The sequence below is a fragment of the Pelodiscus sinensis genome, chromosome 5, assembly GCF_052426305.1.
Source record: "Pelodiscus sinensis isolate ZL-2025 chromosome 5, ASM5242630v1, whole genome shotgun sequence".
Lineage (NCBI taxonomy): Eukaryota > Metazoa > Chordata > Testudines > Trionychidae > Pelodiscus > Pelodiscus sinensis.
Window position 1 is genome coordinate 44,765,927 of NC_143056.1, and position 18,474 is coordinate 44,784,400.

General features: G+C 47.9%; 1 protein-coding gene across 2 annotated transcripts in view; it reads right to left on the reverse strand.

Annotated features, from left to right (window-relative positions):
- Positions 1-8,863: 8,863 nt before the first annotated feature.
- Positions 8,864-18,474, reverse strand: part of VSX2 (visual system homeobox 2) — a 43,113-nt gene continuing 33,502 nt past the window's right edge. Inside the window, exons 4-5 of one of the 2 annotated variants that reach the window (XM_075926880.2) lie at positions 12,864-13,044; positions 8,864-11,275 (exon numbers count right to left, since the gene is read on the reverse strand). In XM_075926880.2, the coding sequence (XP_075782995.1) occupies positions 10,887-11,275; positions 12,864-13,044 (570 nt within the window). In that variant the 3' untranslated portion in view covers positions 8,864-10,886. The remainder of the gene's footprint in view (positions 11,276-12,863; positions 13,045-18,474) is intronic. The other variant, XM_075926881.2, reaches the window with a different exon arrangement.

Here is an 18,474-nt window from a genome sequence, read left to right on the forward strand (position 1 = left end):
CCCCTAACTTAACAGCAGCATTGTATAGCTGCCCAGGGAGTCTTCCATAGCCCCGAATAGTCAGAGCTCAAACCACCCTGGCCACTCCCCCTTCTAGCCACTAGCTACACCCCAAAACACCCCTGCTGAGATCAGGGTAGGGCCCTGTGCTGCTCTTGTGCTAGGGAAATGCCCTCAGACAGGAGTTACTAATCCCTTGCATCAGTGGATAGCATCAATGGGCCATAATGAGACCAAAATCTAGTCAACAGTGAAAGGATAACAGACAGAGAGACTGCAGAGACTAGTCCAATAAAGAGGGGACCCTATCCTTGAAGTCCCAGATTCCCATGCAGAATGAGAGAAAAAAAAGCTGGTTGCATCTGAGATGGTTTTGTTTGGGTTTTTGGTGTTTTCAGTGCAAGAGGTGATGTAGCTTCTAGCATTTGTAGAAAGACAAAAGAGTAGAGCCTGGTCATTTGATGCAAGGCCAGAGAAGCTGTTTCAGGGATTGGGAAAAGGGGATGGAGGCTTGCATGGAGAATGGGGAATAGGAGGAAATGATCCCAAGCTGGTTCTAGATCAGAAATGCCCTGCAAGGAAATTTGGAAGGGCATCTGTTTGTTCAAATGACAAGAGAGGGGCAGTGAGATGAGATCTAGGGAAGGAGGAGAAGGTCGTAGGAGTCACATGAGAGAGAAGTCCAAGACATGGAGCAACTTTGAGTGTTCATGGTGGATCTCAGAGATGTTGCAAAGGAAGAGCTGCCAAGATACGCAGACAGCCAAGGCCCTGGATGTGAGTGGAATTCTCTGGTCCATGACATTCAGGAAGGCAGACTAGATGGTTTAATTGTTTCTTCTGGCCTTAAATCTATGAAAGGGAAGAGAGGAGGCAACTGTGGCATTCAGGTGTGAATCAGGGTATTGGGAGAACAGTGGAATCCCAGTGACTGTGACGGAATGACTGTGTGCACAGCACCAAGTGAAAGCACATTGGTGGCAGCTCCCAGTCCCCACAAGAGTGAAGGGGCCTTCGCTGGATCCCTGAGTCCCAGGGCATCTGAGGCACAGTAAGGCACCACACGGGAATTATAAACACAAGAGTTTAAAACTGCCCATAGGCTGGGAAAGAACAACTCGAGTAAGAAGGGGGTCAGGGAGAAAGCAAATGTGTCATTAAATGGGCAGATGGAGGGAAGCAGAGACTGGGCTGAGCAACTGTACTTTAACAAGGCAGGCACAGAGAGGATGTGCTGAGTGACTATAGAAGGGGCAGGCGTGGAGAGGCCTGGCTGAGAGACTGTTGTTAAGGGGCGTGTGTAGAAAGGCCTAGCTGGGCAACTATATATAAAGGGGCAGGGACAGGGAGGAGGAGAAGCTGGATGAAATCTTAACAAGGACTGGGGGTCAGGAGGAGAGTAAGAACTCCCTTGTGTAGCTTCCATCCCTTCATTGCCCTGGGGCAGGGTGTTGGTATATTGCCTGTGATACACCTAGCACACTTGAGGGGATCCAGGTTGAAGGAATAAATAATAATCTCTGCGGGTTTGTACAGGGGCAATGCAGGGAGTGGTTCCCCAAGGGAAGGTAAGAGGCAGCTCACTCCAGCCTCAGTAATTCTTGACTGGAAAAAGAGTGACCTCCAGTGGCTTTTTCAGGTCACAGCATGTGAGTATTTCCCACCTGACTGGTTTCAGCATTGGCAGTTAAGTACATCGAACACAACACCCTGGGGCAAAAGGGATTGAGCCTTATCCTTAGTGCTTACCTAGGCTGTTGATTTGCCCCTTCAAAAATGGCCACGAATCTCTGGCATTTGGACACCTAAATACCTTCGTGCCTTCGACCCCCAAGAAGTCACGAGATTTTAAAAAGCAAGATTTATATTTTTGTTTGTCTTTCAATTTTTGAATGCTCCCTGCCCACTTTGTGTATGTATGTGTGTGTGTGCGTGTGCAGGTACACCCCCACACATGAGACAGGGCATGCTAATTAAAGCTGAAGCTTTAACTCTGGGCATCCAACAGACCAGCAAATAATTATGCATCTGCCCCCATCTCCACATCAGTTTATCTAGTTTTAACTAATTATGTCCCCATATCTGTGTCCTAGCCCCAATGTCAGGCCAAGTCATCTCCCCTTGCAGGAATTGGGTGTCAGGCCAGACCACCTACTTCTGAAGCCCCTTATGAGACTACATGATTATGGGTGTCAGTCCAGATTGAGTTCCTGCCATGGGACAAAGGATGCTGAGTTGGTCCTTCTCCCTCATGAGAAAGCAGGGGATCACGTGTCTAAGCGATCTCCCTCCTGTCTTGCATAAGCAGGGTTGTCAAGCTATGCTCTGACTCACTGCAGGACAGAGAGGTAACAAGCTAGACTGGCTCCCCCTGTGACAAGTCCCCAGGGGACAAGTCCTTGGCCAGATCATGTCCCTGTGGTGACCTGGGATCATGGGATCAAGCCAGGCCATCTTCCTCTGGTAGATTGGGGGTTGAGGGTACTGGTCTGGGTATTCTGCCCCTGTGAATATCTATATGACATCACATGTAATTTATGCCTGTCAGGAGTTACTTTATCTCTGAATATGTGAGGTACCAGCTTCTTTCTGTTTTGCTGTGCCTCAGAGCCTAAATAGGCAACTGTGTAATGCAAAGGGTTTTTTAAAAATAGAATCTAACCAATTGTTTTGCAGTGAGGGACTATAACAAGCCCAAGCCAGTCCTGGTGCCAGGCCAGATTTGCTGAGGGAATTGATGGTAGAGACCATAAGGTTAATTAGTCTCTCATTCTTCATTCTTCATTAGTGGGATCCTTTGTGGCCCCTGTTTCCCTGGTCAGTGGGCACTGACTCACCTGAAGCATTAATTAGGTACCAGTGAGGAAGACAGTCTGGCCACACAGAAATGCTGCCTCCACAGAGAAAAAGAGGACAGGGGGTGGGCAGTGTCTCACCTAGCATCAGAACCATTGGCAGAGTTACATGTTAGGGCTGTAACCGCACTGCATAAGCCCCCTCAAAGGACTGTCATTGTTCAAATGGCTGCATGTATACAACATACCAGAGACCCTGTGACAAAAGCAAAAGCCCAGAATTGTTCTTTAAGCATCAGGATGGGCCCTTGTATACAAGTGAGATTTGCACTGTTTGCTCTTCAACCAGTTTTACACAAGTGGGTCACTGTGTCCACACTAGACAGGAGCAAATCTGATGCAGTTCTGCCTCACAGCCACATTGGCACTTTCTTAACATTAGGTGACACGGAGCCCTATCACCACCACTTGAATGTGTAAGGGTCCAGAATTAGTAAACTTTCCTCTAGTTTTCTGGCTGAGTCCCCTCTCTACTCTGCTTCTTTATGCATTTGCTACACCTGTGTCCCCTACAGCATCCTTCCCATCAGTTGAAATGCCCTCTCAGATCAATTGCCAACCCTAAATGTTCAGAAAACATGCCTGATTCCCCTCAAATCAATAGCTTGATCCAAAAAGTGCTTGAGCCAAAAAGTGTATGTCGTTTTCTTTCCCAACAAATTTTATCTTGTGGGTTTTGGAGTGTTTTCCATTTTTAACTCCCTCCCCTGCCTACATCCATCCCCAGTGTCTGTCGGGGGGACAAGGGAATGTTTTGCCAGTGTGCCCCAGTGGCTAAAGTGATTTGGCCCTTTGCTGCAGATGCTCCCCTGGGCTGCTGGATAGCTTAGAGCAGTTGTTCTCAACCAAGGGTATGTGTATCCTGGGGGTTCTTAGCTGTCTTCTAGGGGTACTCAGCTCATCTAGATGAGTGCTTCTGAACCTGGGTGGTTGCAGCCTCCAGAGACTTAGATGACTAGGATGGATGAATGTAGGAGGGTCACAAGTGTACGGCTGGCATTAGGGTGCAGCAAGCAGAGCAATTGCCTGGGCCCTGAGAAGCTAAGTTATGTGCTTCAGCCCCTGGCAGAGGGTCTGTGGCTTCAAAGAAGGCTCAGAAATGAAAAACAGGCTCAGGTAGCACACTGAAATGTCAGTGCAATATTTATATTCTAATTGATTTATTTGATAATTAAATGGTAAAAATGAGAAAGTAGCAATTTTTCAGTAATAGTGCCCGTGACACTTTTGTATTTTTATGTCTGATTTTGAAAGCATGTAATTTTTTATGTGAGGTGAAACTTGGGGTATGCACAACAAATCAGACACCCACAAGGGGTAGAGTAGTCTGGAAAGATTGAGCATCACTGGCACAGAGCTTCCAGCATCTCCTTCAAACCAACAATTCTGATTAATGAATCTGGTGCCTCTCATCTGCCTGCTTGCCCCAGCAATTAATTCTGCTCCTCGGCAATTCTACTCTACAGAGCCCCTATACCTGCATGTTCCTACAGCCCCCAACCCCCCAACCCATTTCGGCTTTGCTCCGAACATGTGGGGTTCTTCGTCTTCCTTGCCCAAGCTTGGGGGGGCAGCTGTGGTGGGTACAGCTCTAGGGGTTCTGCACCCAGGGGCCCCTTCCCAGGCCAGGCATTGGCAGAAGGGAGGGGCAGAGAACGCTTTACAAGAAGGGGCTGTCCCCCCTCCTTTCTTGCAAGGACCATGTCTTCCTTGTCCCTTCCCACCCTAAAACCCTTTTGGTGCCTGATGGGAGGGGAGGGAACCCTGGCTGCCTCCTGCAGCAGGCCCGATTGGCTGCTTTTCCCTATGAAGTGAAGAAGGCAGCTAATCAGAAGGGCCATTCCCCTGGCAAGGGGTGGAGATGCACTTTTCCCTCATCATCTGACACTAACTCCAACAGGGCCCTGACTTACTGATGAAGAGAGTTGGTGATGCTGCCTCATGGCCTTGCCTTGTGGGGCTTAGGGTTATTTCTAAGGAGGGAGATAGGTCTGGAAGGGCTCTCCTGCTCCACCCCCCAATCCTTGTACGGCAAGGCCTGTGGAAGCTGCTCACTGTCCCCAACCACAGCTGGGCTAGGTCAGATTTTACTGTGATGAACAACAAGCCACATTACAGCTCCCTGGCATCATCAGCCCCCCTTATTGGGCAGGAGTTACCCACTCCCAGAGAAGCCCTACAGCTTTCCGTTCTTGCTTTAAGACGGGGTTCTCAAACTTTGTGATACCGCGACCCTCCCCCCCCAAGTTGCTCGTGTCAGGACCCACAGTTTGAGAAACTTTAAGAGCTGAGATGCCCATGAGAGAGACACGGGGAGCAGGGAGGTGGATACATGACAGGCACCATCTTGGCTCATACTAGGGACCTTCAGAACTGAAAGTGTGAGTCAGACTCTGTGACAGGTGTCTGTACTAGGCTCACATCTTCTGTGGATGGGGCACTAGTGATATACCCTCACCAGTGGGTTTCAGCTGTAGGAGATTAGACACGGGTGGTTTGTTGGGAAGTGGGCCAGATGCATTGTGGGTCAGGTGTAATTTGATTATAATCACAGACATAATAAGTCACGCAAGTGTTGCCAGAGAGACAGTCAGAACCATGCAGTTGCCATCAGAAACAAGACCGCAAGAACTTTGCTGCTAAGTCCTCGGCTGGAGTATTGTGTCCAGTTCTGGGCACCACATTTCAGGAAAGATTTGGAGAAATTGGAGCAAGTGCAGGGAACAAACACAAAAATGGTTAAAGATCTAGAAAATCTTTAAGAGGAAAAGATGAAAAAAATGTCTGTTTTGTCTGGAAGAGAAAACCAGGGGGAAGGGAGGTAGAGACATAGCCATTTTCAAGTAGAGTACATAAAAGATTGCTACAAGGAGAAGGATGAAAAATTGTTCTCATCAACCTCTGACATTAGAATAAGAAGCAATGGGCATAAATTGCAGGAAGGGTGGTTTAGATTAGTCATTAGGAAAACTTCCTAACTGCCAGGGTCACAAAGCACTGGAATAAATTGCCCAGGAGGTTGTGGAATGTCTGTCTTTGAAGAGTTTTAAGAACAGGTGACAAATGCCTGTCAGGGATAGCCTTATTACTTAATCCTGAATGGAGTGCAGGGGACTGGACTAGCAAACCTATTGAGTTCCCTTCCCTGCCTACATTTCTGTGACTGGGCTTCATGGCATGTTTGGCCCCCTGTGACACACTATAATTTTTGTCAATTCCTGCTGTAGGTGTCTAGTGCCATCACTGTCATTTTACTCTGAGACTGGCCAATGCACTGGGTATACAGGGTTGCCCCGTCTTGCTTGTTGCCATTTAATGGATGGCCTTTTAAATAATTTCTGCTAGTTTGGGGAAGCCTATCTCTCATTCTCTTGTCTCCATTTCAATCTTTTCTCTGCATAACTGTGCCTCTCTTCATTTGGGCCTCCAGCCACAGCACTTCTGGGCAATAATTCAGTATTTGGTGAGATTCCACATATGTTTGGTACATTTTTCTGTGGTTAGATATCACCTAGTGTGGGACTCCTTGTTTTCAAATCAGTTAGTCCCAGTGACTTATGTTATTAGGTAATAGCACTTTCAGCCTCTCTTCTCCCTGGGGCCAGGGCAAAGGGAGCGAGCTTTCCTACAGCCTGGTGGAATTTAGAGCAAGTTTCAGGCTACTCTCAGTTACACTGGTGTAAAGCACAAATGTGATTTAAAGACACCTCCAGAGTTGCCGTGTGTGTTTACTAGTCCCAGCATGGCTTTATCTCTGAGTAGCTCCGTGGAACTCCTGGGTCATGGGGTCACTCCAGGAGGGCTCATAGGGCACTGAAGTGTGTGTTGAAAAGATTGGGCCAAAGTAAAATTCCAAACTTGCAACTTCCGTTTGAGTAATATACTTTGTTGGCATGATGAACTCTGCCTGAGATGCCAAAGCATGAGACAGACCCCTCTGCATGTGTACGTTCTCTTGCCTTTCGCAGTCAGAGGCCTCTGTTTGCATGCGGTTTTCTTTTATCCTGCACCTAACTTGATAAATGGATTTAATGGTGCCGTATGTCCCCTCCACACCCCACCCCCAATCCCAAGAGCAATAGAAAGTTTTGCAGCAAAGGAACGTTCAGTCCTGGATGCCAGATTGAGTCCAAAGTGTCATCAACCTCTTTTATAGAAGAGCCATCTCCTCCATTGTGTAATCTTTACATTGGTGAATGAGCAAGGACAGTAATTAAGATATGGGCAGTGGTTTTTTTTAGGAGGAAGGATGCAAGGATACATTGCAGTGACCAGTTACCATACCTTTTTATTGAGAATGGTGCGGAGTAGGGTCTAGGGTTCCATTTGAGTCCCTGTCTAATGCAAACAGTTGCTGTCTCTACCAGGTAGCTTGCCATACCACTACAATACAGTAATTCCTCATTTAACACGTGCCCGCTTAACACGTTTTTTCAATAGCACGATTTTTTTTTAGGGAACATTTTTTGAATTACATGACCGTCCCTGGAATAACATGATTTCCCCAGCCAGCCCGTCGCTGGAGGCTGGAGGCTGCGCGGCGCTTCCCCCACCTCCCTGCAAAGTGGCGGAGGGTTCGCTGCTCACCGCGCCGTTCCCCGCTGACTCCCCCTCACCGGACGCCATGCTCCTTCTCCTCCAGCCCCATTTGCAGGCCGGCAGCTGGGTTTCCCCAGCCGGCCCATCACCGGCAGCTGCGCAGGACTTCCCCCGCCTCCCTGCAAAGCAGCAGAGGATTCGCCGCTTGCTGCGCTGTTCCCCAGCGACTCCCCGTCGCTGGACGCAGTGCGGGACCCGGCAGACCCGTCACAGGGGCATACTCCCAACCCAATCCCCCTCCCCTCGCCTCTCCTTCCCTTCCCTTCCCCAGAGCCAAACACCTCCCCTCCCTGCTGTAACCCAGTTCTCTTTCTCCCCCAACCTTATGTCCCGGTCCCAACAGACACCACCGTTTGACACGCAACCCCCACCTTTTCCATTATTTTCAATGGGAAAATTGATCCCGCATAACATGTTTTCATTTAACACGATCATTTTCTGAAACATATCTATAGTGTTAAATGAGGAATTGTTGTACTGTTAAAGTGAATGGTATGTGCGCCAAGTATGCTGTACACTTAAGTGACACCTAGACATGTGTGGCGTGTGCACGCAAGGCTCAAGCATGGCATTGTGTTAGTGTGTAAAGTGTGTTCATGGCTGCAGGATGTTTGTGAAGTACATGGATGTGCAAAGTAGAACCGTGCATGGTAAGTACAGATGTATGCAAGATGTATGGGTGTGTGCAAGCTGTGTCTGTGAGGTCTGATTGTGGGAGTGCGCAAGGTTTAAATGTTTGAGAGACACAGTGTATGTGGCTGAAGGGGGATGTGTGTATGAGGTGTGACTACTGAAAGCCGATGTGAGTCATGCATGTGTCCACTCAGATTATTGGAAGCAGTGCTAAGTATATTTTGAAATACAAAGCCTTAGAGCACTAGCTTCTTCCCTTCAGGCCCTCCAAGCTTCCATATGTCCTACGTGATGGCCAGGAAATTACCTTGCATTTTCGCCTTTTGAGTGTAAGCTTGTCTGTGGCATTTGGGCAGAGAATTGTAATTATATCTCCTGAAGTCCTTTCTCCTTACAGTAAGTACCATGCCATGTCACCAATATTTGGTGTTGCTGGAAATATGTTAGTCTCTCGTTGCAGGATTCAGCTCCCTCTTTACGCATTGTAGAACCGAGAATTCATCTGGCATCCCATAGGAAATTGTTAGGTTGTGGGTTGAGAACAGAAGTTGACATTTTTAGGCTCCATTGGCTCTGACACAAATCAAATTAGTTGGGCTGCTTCATGATTTTATTGTATTCTGCTAGTTGTTTTAAGAGGTAGTGAAAAATGTGCAGGCAACATATACCCCTCCGTTATTTGTGTGCATGTGCATGCACAAAGTACACTTGCACACATATGTACAAACTGCTGGGCCATTTGCCTTCCATCCAGGCCCCCTTATTCCAAAAGATGATGATTCCTTCAAGCTTGGTGCTGTCTTTAGTTTAGTTTTATTCTTGCTTAGGTCTTTACAGAAAATGGCACATAACTCACAGGTTCTGAATGACTAGAAGTTGTTACAGTTCCATACCTCAAACACCTCAATACCAAATTCTTTTTTCACTGTATGTACATTATTTACACAACATGGGCTATCGTCTAGCACGTCAAACAAATTGGGAACAAAGACAAACAGAGGCTGCATGGAAGGGAAGGATCAGTCTTTGACAGAATAAAAACAGTATCTCTGAGGAAAAGCAGCTCACAGCTGAAAGCAGGACAGACAGGATAGTAAATCACTGTCATAGAGGGTAGCTCCTCACCAGGATTGGAGGGGAACGTTAGCTTGGAGTTGTAATGTCTGTCTAGTGTGTGTGTGTGTGTGTGTGAGAGAGAGAGAGAGAGAGAGAGAGAAACACCTAACAGCATTTATGAGCGTGCCTGCGTATCTGTGGATGTGGCTAGTGATCCCCTTGAAACTCAGAGACAGAGCTGGTGGAGTTTAATTCAATAAATACATGATTTGGCAAACATTTCCGTTTTATATTGAGCCATTTATTCGGTGAATATTTTTCCTAATATTTGATCCACTTCACACTGAGAATGGGCAGAGCCTGCAGGCTCCCGGGTCTCTTGAGATGCCTTCTGTTTTGAGGGCTGTAGTCAAGTCTGATTCTGAGAAGAAGCCTTGTGGGAACAGGCTGGCCCCAGACTATGCTTGCAGCAAGGACTCCCTGTTAGTATTCCATACAATTAAACCTCAGCACTTTGTGCTGGGGAGTAGAAGGTTTCTAGGAGCCGTTTGAGGCAGCCCAGATTACAGCTAAAATGATACAGTGCACACGACAGAGTGCAGCATCGGGGGAGAGCACTAAGGAGCTGAATGCCAGGTATCTATGAGGGGAGGAGCTGGGTCTCAGTTACCAGTAAGGGGTGACGCTGGGTGCAACACTTGGGTACCCATGAGATCTTGGATGCCTCTTAGGCATGGTGTCATGTGCAGAATGTGTTCAGGATGGTGCTGGGGGTAGGAACCTGGTACCTGAGCAGGTTATGAGTCTTCAGCATGCCTACAGGGGGAAGGCAGGTGTAGGACTTGGAATATCCCCAAAGGGAAAGGTGGGACTTGGGTACCTGAGGTTGTAGGGATCAGCTCCTGGAAGTTGACTTTGCTCTTTCTCATCCCGTTGGCTCCTTACAGGAAAACTGAGACCAAAATCAGCTGTCCAGCATACCACCCTCCCCATCTCAGAGTGCCTCCAGGCACCCCACCACCCAGCCAGGAAAGACACACATGAAATATACAAACCACCATTTAAATAGACTCACTGTTTTATGCAAACATGTCCATGGATTTATCCCGCAGTGCTTTAGGCCAGAGAAAGAGTCACATGGTCCCTGTGAGGTCAGTGGGTCAGCCCCACCCACAGTTGGTCCTTGGGTGCTGATGGCCAGGTACCATAAACACTGGGGAGGAACATGTTTTGTGGGAGATAGAGTTCATGCTGCTCTAGACTGATGGAAATGCATAAGGGATAGACTCGCTCTCAGGGTGGGGTGGGGGAAACTGTACCAGGGAGAGAGCGTTGCTCTGATGTGGGAATGGGTGGGACTGGGAAGAGACTCGCTCTGAGGCTGCATGTGTTGGACCAGGACAGGAGAGACCCAAAGCCCCTCAGCCTCAGTTAGTTTCAGTCTCCTCTCAGAAGAAGATGGTGATAATTCCTGATCCCTCAGAAAGGAGGGGTCTGTGTGGCAGGAATAGCCCTAAGGGCTGGAAAGGTGGAGGGGCAGGAATACTCCTGAGGGAACAGTCTCTGGATACACCTGACAGTCAGAACTTGGCCTGAGCCTGTGGCTTCCTGAAGTGCTCAGAGACCGTAGGGGGCCTCACTCCCTGTGCAGGAGCTGCTGGAGGGGCCCAGTCAGTCTGAGGAGAGGCTGCTGCCCCCAGAGGAGATAGTCTTTGGGGGCTGATTTCCATCATCTCTTTCCCTCTAAATCTGCTTCTCCTCCTCTTGTGATGAGTTTGATTTCTCCATTTGTCTCTCATCATCTGCTGTTGCCTCTTCCTCTTTCTCTGGCTTCCTGGCTGGGGTGGGGGGGTCTCCAGAGACGGTCCCCAGGACTTTGGTGCTATGCTCCTGAGCTTTGGCCCTGAGGGCAGCAATGCTGTTCTCTCTCAGTTCCTCCTGGGAAATGGTTTTGGGATCCGGGCCCCTCTCTTCCTTGTTGCTCTTGTCGAGCTTGGGCAGGGCCTGACGTTCCACCTCCGGCTTCCTTCCCACCTCAGCTGCTGCCTCCAGAGACTTTTTGTGCATCCCTAAAAAGAATTGTTGGTATTCGGGTTTAGAAAAGCGCCTGGGCATGGGAAAGCCATCTTGAACTGAAAACAGCAAAGATAAAGAGAGGCCAGAATTAAGGAAAAGCAGAAACCCTTGCTTCAAACAGCAGTCACACAGAGAGCCCATTGCTTTGGGCCCTGCATGAGGGAAAACTCAGGCCAGCACTAAGAGGTTGCTCAGGGTAGACCAGAGGGGAGAGCTTGTGCCCACTCTGCGTTCTGACCAGGCCAAACATAAGGGAAGAACCTGGCCTGTAGCAATAGGAGGGAACTTGGAGAGAGGAGCACAGGTTTCAGGATGGAAGAGGAAGAACCAAGAAGTCAGTCTGTGTACGCATGGTTGGAATGTTAGTTGCAGTTGCAGCAACTCTGTAAATAGCTCACAATAAAGAGTCAGTTTAGTTTTACAATAATGGGGACCTCCCATGTTATTACCCAGAGGCCCAATATTCTGCTTGAGACAGGCCAGAACTGAGACAGGGCACACCTAAGGCAGAGAAGGGGATGGGAGGGGACAGATCCCTATGCTCCTCAATGCCCAGCCCTGAGAAGTGGACAAATGTGTTAAAGTGTGATGCCACTTCAGGGGACACATTCTAAACATCACAAGAGGCAGGGATTTCCTGCCCCACAGTTTAGGCTGCAAGACTGGACACAAGAGATCAAATAGAATAGGTTCCCTGGTGCTAGCGACCAGTGAAGGTACCCAGCTAGCAATGACAAGATTACACATGTAAGAGGGAAGGCCTGGAGCCTGGTAGCAAGAGGAGAAACTGGCTATTCTCCCACTCACAAGGCTGGCAAGAGGTATCCCTTTGTCTCCCTCTCACATAGTCTACCCCCACACCTCTCACTCCCAAATCCATACACAGACAGAAGAGCGGGGCAGCATATTTCTAAGAAGCCAGAAATTAGCTTTTTAACAGAATGAGCACGATAGATCAGAAATCAGGAAGCAAAGAACAGGAATGTGAAAGGGAATCTGCTACTTCCACATCCACACCACCTGTGACCTATTAGAAGAAGGCAGGCAAGAATTAGACTGTCTTCAGTGGCAGGGAGCTGTGGGAGGATACCAGTCCCTACCTCCCTCCCTCTATCTCTTCCTTCCTTCCTCCTTCCCCCCCCAAAAAGGAACCAAGACACAAGCAAAGGATCTCACAGGGGGTACCACAAGGGCTGCAGGAATCAGTCCCAAACCACTTCTTGCTGTGTAACAGGGAAACCAAGCTGCTATGGCTTTTGAGTAAGGTGGTTGTTGACAGCCACACCACAGAAACCTGGGCTAAGGGGATAGTCCCCCCCCCACACCTCATGCCTCAGGAATGTGGGCTCATGGCTGATAGCTCTTCCACATGAGTGTGGGCCCCATCCTAACCCTGGGCCAAGGGGCTGATACCCCTCAAGTCGGGACTGTGGGCTGGCAGCTTCCTCCCATGCCCTAGGGCTCAATGGCCAGTCCCTAATATAAAAGGTAATGTGCTTGTGCTCTGGGTTTCTGGAGTAAGTGTGAGTGCAGGATAATTTCCTCTCTTGCTCAACACTTCCAGTGAAACAATTAAGTTTCCCTATTTCAATAGGTCACCCCTTGGAATGCTGGCTGTACCCAGGTGTGGGGCTGGTCTCTTACCCAGGAGCCAAGGGGCGCAGGACTCCATGATGCCGTCCTTGGCGGATTTGAGGATAGACTCTGGCAGCGGGATTGAGTGACGTACCATTGCACCATAGAGCCCGTATTCTGCCATCACGCTACTTCTGCCCCAGCACTTCTCCCGCTTCCGCCACTTGGCCCGCCGATTCTGGAACCAAACCTGCAAAAAGCAGAGCAGTGTACTGAGGCTTGGTGAATTGTCGCTGCCCCTTAGTTAGCCCTGGGATTCTACATGCGCCTGCAGGAACACGTGCTTGTGGATAACTGTGAGGGCACATGCACGTGAGCATAGGCCCACATGTCCCCCTCATAAGTCACAAGCCAAAACAAGAGACCTATTAAAAATGGTGAGAAAGACTTCAGTCACCTTTATTCCCGATGGGAGCACAGAACTGACCATGACGAACAGAGAGGGCACGATGTAGACTAGAAATGGGCCAGCTTCCATCTACTGCCCCCCAAGCCTGCCTCACAGGTGACGAAACTCACCAACATCACTCAGTCTCTCAGGAGAGTTTGGGGTGTGCCTGTCTATGGGCCATGGAGATGTGACAGGAGCAGCTATGCCTCTCTCCTGAGTGGCTGTGCACATCTTCCACAGAGGCCACCATATCTACCCTGGAGGAGAAGGAGATGTACAAGCCCCCTACTGGAGCAGCTGTGACTTTTCTCCTCTCTCACGCCCCATCCACTAGATTGTCTTTTCCCCACCCTCGCAGGAGCCCAGACCCATCCCTTGATGCAGGATGTAATTAATTTCCCACTGCAGTGTCTCTCACTAGTGGCTTTTGGCTTGGGTGCCTGGGATTTTCTCTTTCATTAACTGGGTGGCTGAGCTGCAGAGAGAGGCTGTGCACAGCAGGGGCTGGGGCTGGGGCTGGCCCAAGGTGGTGTGCACTGAGGTGTGTGTGGAGTGGGGAGGGGGCAGTCATCACAGCTCACCCTGAATTCCCCATTTGAAAAGCCCCTCATCTTCTCAGAAAATTGGCAGAATAATCTCTGGGCTGTGACCCGGAGGGCAGTGAGCAGAGACTCGGGTGGCACCAAGGGGGGGGGGACTCTCAGAAATCTATTAGTGTTCTCGCTCCGATTTCCATTCCTCTTGTCTCGCTCTCCCACCGCCCTCCCCTCATTCCCTCCCTTCTCGCATTGGAGAGGCATCAGCTTTAGATGAAAAATTGCTTGAGGTCTATTCAGAAGGCGGCAAAGGAAGAGTCAGCCCCAGGGGCAGCCCGGGCCTGATTGAAAAATAAGTTAATTTCAGTTTGAATCGATGGGCCTCAGGCACTGAAATATCACGGGAAATTAAAGCAGCCGCTCCCTAGGGAACTGCGCCATTGACCCGCGCTAATTAATGCCATAGAGTTACCATTCGCCTCTCTGCGAGGCAGCCCCTCCCTCCCCGAGGACACCCCAACCACCTCCTCATTTAACTAATTAGACTCACAGAAAATTGGGTGTTAATTTGTTTAGGAATTTTTTTTTCTTTCCAGGGAAGTACATGGTGGAGTGGAAATGAATGGCGGGGTCTCGCTGGCAGATGGATGCTCGGGGTCACTCCGCAATCTTCTCCAACTTGATTGCTTGATTAGGTCGTTAGCACATTAAAAAAAAATTGCTTGCCGTCTGGCGCTGGCCTGATGAGTGGGATGAGGCGGGAATCGCCTGGGTAATTTATCTTTTTATACTGCAAAGAATTTGATTTCAATCTGCAGATATATGGAGGCGCCTTTGACACCTGTTTAACATTACAGAGCTGACAACTTAACCCTCTGATGCCTCCACAGCCAAGAGCCATAGGGGAGCAGTACTCACTGCTCCAGCTGGGGGCCTGAGGCTGGCAAGTGGGCTCCCAAGGGCCAGGTTGGGGAGAGAAATGCTGGAATGAACTCCGGATGCTCCCCTCCACAGCTAGGGAGCAGTTGGAGGGGGGGGGGGCTGTATCGTAGGTGGGATCTGGGGGGCTGTAGCTGACATGTTTGTTTCCCTGGCACAGCAGAAAGCCAGCTAGCTTGCCAATTTGAAATGGATGAGTCTGGGCAGACCTATCATGGCTGTGGGGAGCAGCCCAGTGTGGTTCCAGCTTCTCCCAGTGGGGAGCTTTGAAGGGGGAAAGAGACAGAAGCACCTCTGTAGGGACGCTCCTAGCTACTCCATTCCCAGCCTTTCTCAGAAGGAGGCGCTGTTGGGAACAGACCACTTATTTCTGTCCCTTGGGACAGGGAAGCAGGGGTCAGATCCCTTGGCTTTTCTCTGCTTGGGGCACCAAAAATATTTTCTGCCCTGCCCAGTGGAACAGCTAGTGCTGCTCCAACCAGCACCAGCCTGTTTTATCATGAGCTGTGTAGGGTACTATATAGCAGCATGGTTACTCCAGTCCCTCTCTCTCCCAGCAGGGGGCAGCAGGAAACCAACCACGGCACTAACTGTAGAGAAGTTGCCAGCTACTCTGACCCCAGCCTCTCCAGGCAGGAATTGCTATAGGAGAGTTATTCTCAAGCTGGGGTCTGCAGCCTGTGTCTAAGATTTCCAAAGGGGCCCACACCACCATTTTAATTTTTTTTAAAGTCCACAAATGAAAAAAGGTAGAAACCCCCTGCTGTAGGGAACGGCAGGTGAACGTTGCAGCTACTCTAATCCCAGCTCCCTGCCCCAATGGCAAGCACTGTAGGGAATGGAGTCAGAGAACTTGGTCACTGACTGCCTCACAAAAAGAGTAAATAGCTTCCTGGAACATTTAAAATCTACAGTCTTTGCATTTTCCATCTGCTGCTATTTTGTTTCTGGACCGTTATTGGTTCTGAACCCACACATCCTTAGGGGAGAGCCCACCAGGATTCATCTGCGCTCTCCTGGCTGGACAGCACTTTATCAGTCAGGTGGTAGAGGAATTCTTCCTCAGAAATGGCTTTGTTCATTTCTCCTGAGGGCTTTGCAGTGTCAGGCCTGTCAGATGACACTAGCTCCTTCCTCTTTGGAACAAAGAGGACAAAGCAGGAACTTCCACAATCTGCACTCTGAGGCAGCAGTGCAAATGGTACCAGACCTTTCTAACTGACCAGGTTCAAATATCATGAGGTTGCAACATCTCTGACCTCTGAGCAGTTGCCATCAAAAGGCACTGTCTGCCTCCACCCCACCCCCACCACCAAGCAACAGAGCTGGCCAATTTTACCTTAGATAAACAGATGCAGTTATCTCCTCATCTATAGAAGTCTCACCATGTTCCTCCCTTGACATCCTATTAGAAATACCTTGGGCACTCTCTTTCTGGGGGAAGCTGGTTGCAGATAATTAAACCCCCTGTAAACAATTTTGAAGATGCTGAGTGCAGCAGTAACTGAGCACCAAGATTATCTTCGCATTTGTCAAAAATTATTGCAGTGACATCAAAGCTGGCCATAGATTCCCCCTGTGAGATAGACGTGGGATGTGGTTGATTCACTATGACATTTACAGTACATAAAGTGCTGTCCATAAATTAATGCATGGGTGGAGGGTTCTTAATTTTCAGTGTTTCAGTGTTACAAGGGGGTGGTCTTGAAAATCACCAAAAAATGTGTAACTCATAATAGATAGCCCACAATTCTTCCCCATACTTCTCTCTTTCCTGCACCCATCCACCTTTCACAACCCATGCTTTTTATTACCCATCACTTCCTTTTTCTTTTCCTCCTCAGTGCTTTCTGTTGCTCCTGCCTTCACTCCTCCCCTTGGACACACAGTCTTGTGAATTTCTCTCAATCACACTGGTGTCAAATGCACACCATTACTCACTCACCCACCTCTCATATCACTCATTTCCCCAGCTCTTTCATGAAACTGCATCTGTAATGTCCACTAGGTGGCTCCCTGCATTAAAACAACATACTACCTTCTTCACAGCACAGGAGAGGAAGCAAATGTAGAGACAACAGAAACACATTGCCAGGTGGCAATCAATTTTCCATCCGTTAATGCTATTTCAGTGAGATCAAAATGTTTCATGTGAACTGTCAATTCCATCAACATTTTTGATGAAAAATTATCAAAGTGCTAAACAGCAACAAGATCAAAGCACATCATTTTGGCTTTGTTTTGACTATTAGATTATAATTTATAAACATAAAAGTTGTTATAGCGTAAATTATATTACAACAGTCAAAATGATAAATATGAAGCAAAGCACTTTGATAAGGTTGTTCTGACACTTCCAACATGAAATTTTTCTGATATTCTTTTTTTAATGGGAACCTTTTCGTTTTGGGCTGGGATGAAAGGAAATTTTGGAATGTCAGTGTATCCTGTACAATGGAAATTCTGAGGCTTGTCTGATCACCTCTATTATTGACTGAGAGAGCCAAATTCTGCTCTCATTTACGTTCATCAATCAGGCATGAAATCCAGTGGAAACAATATAGTTTAAAACTGGGGTTAATAAGACAAGAATCAAGCTCAGCATCTTTGTCATAATTAATGCCTTAGATCTCAACACACAGAATACAGAAATATAGAGCTAGAAGGGACCTTGAGAGGTCATAGTCCCCTGCACTCAGGTAGGACCAAGTAAACTTAGACTATCCCTGACAGATGTTTATCCAACCTGTTCCTAAAACCCTCCAGTGATAAGGGTTCCCCAGCCTTATGTCCTTATGCAAAAACCCCTTGTGCAAAAAGAAATGGCAGAAAATATGCTAATAAGATTGCAACTCGTGCTAATGAATCCCTCATTAGCATATCTTCTGCTGAAAAAACTCGCAGTGAAGATGTAGCCTTTGAGTACAGTCTTTCAACCACCCATATCAGTCATTTAATCTAGATTTCATTTCTGTAGTTTGCTTATGAAAATGTCATGTGGAACTGTGTCAAATAAAACCTTACTAATCAAGCTATATCACATCTACTGCTTCCTTTAAATCCACTAGGCCAGTAATCCAGTCAAAGAAAAAAAATTATATTGGTTTGGTATGATTTGTTCTTGAAAAATCCATGCTTGTTATTCCTTATAACCCAATTATTCTCTAGATGCTCCTAAATTGACTGTTTAGAAATGTGTTCTGATATCTTCCCAGGTATCAAAGTTAGGCTGATTGGCCTATTAGTCTCTGGGCCATCACTGTTAGCCTTTTTAAAGATAAGTAATATATCTGCCTTTGTCCAGTCCTCTTGGACCTCATCTGTCCCCGTTGAGTTCTCAAAGATAATTGCTAATGGGTCTGAGATTACTTTGGCTAGATCCTTAATTACCCTAGCATGAATTTCATCAGGCCCTGCCAAAGTGAATACATCTAACTTATCTAAATAATCTTTAACCTGTTATTTCCCTATATTGGTTTTCATTCCTTCCCCCTTGTTGTTAATGGTAGTTGTGTTGAATATCTGCTCATCGTTTTGATGACCTTTTCAGTGACTAGTGGAACAAAATAAGCATTAAACCTCAGCCTTCCTGATCTAATTAGTTATTAGGTCTACTTCCTTGCCAAATAGAAGATCTACATTTTTTTTCAGCCTTCTCTTCCTTCTACATAATAATGGCCATACCTGGTGAGAATTAGTGGTCCATCTAGCCCAGTATCCTGTCTCCCAGATCCTTGAAAGAATGAACAGAGCA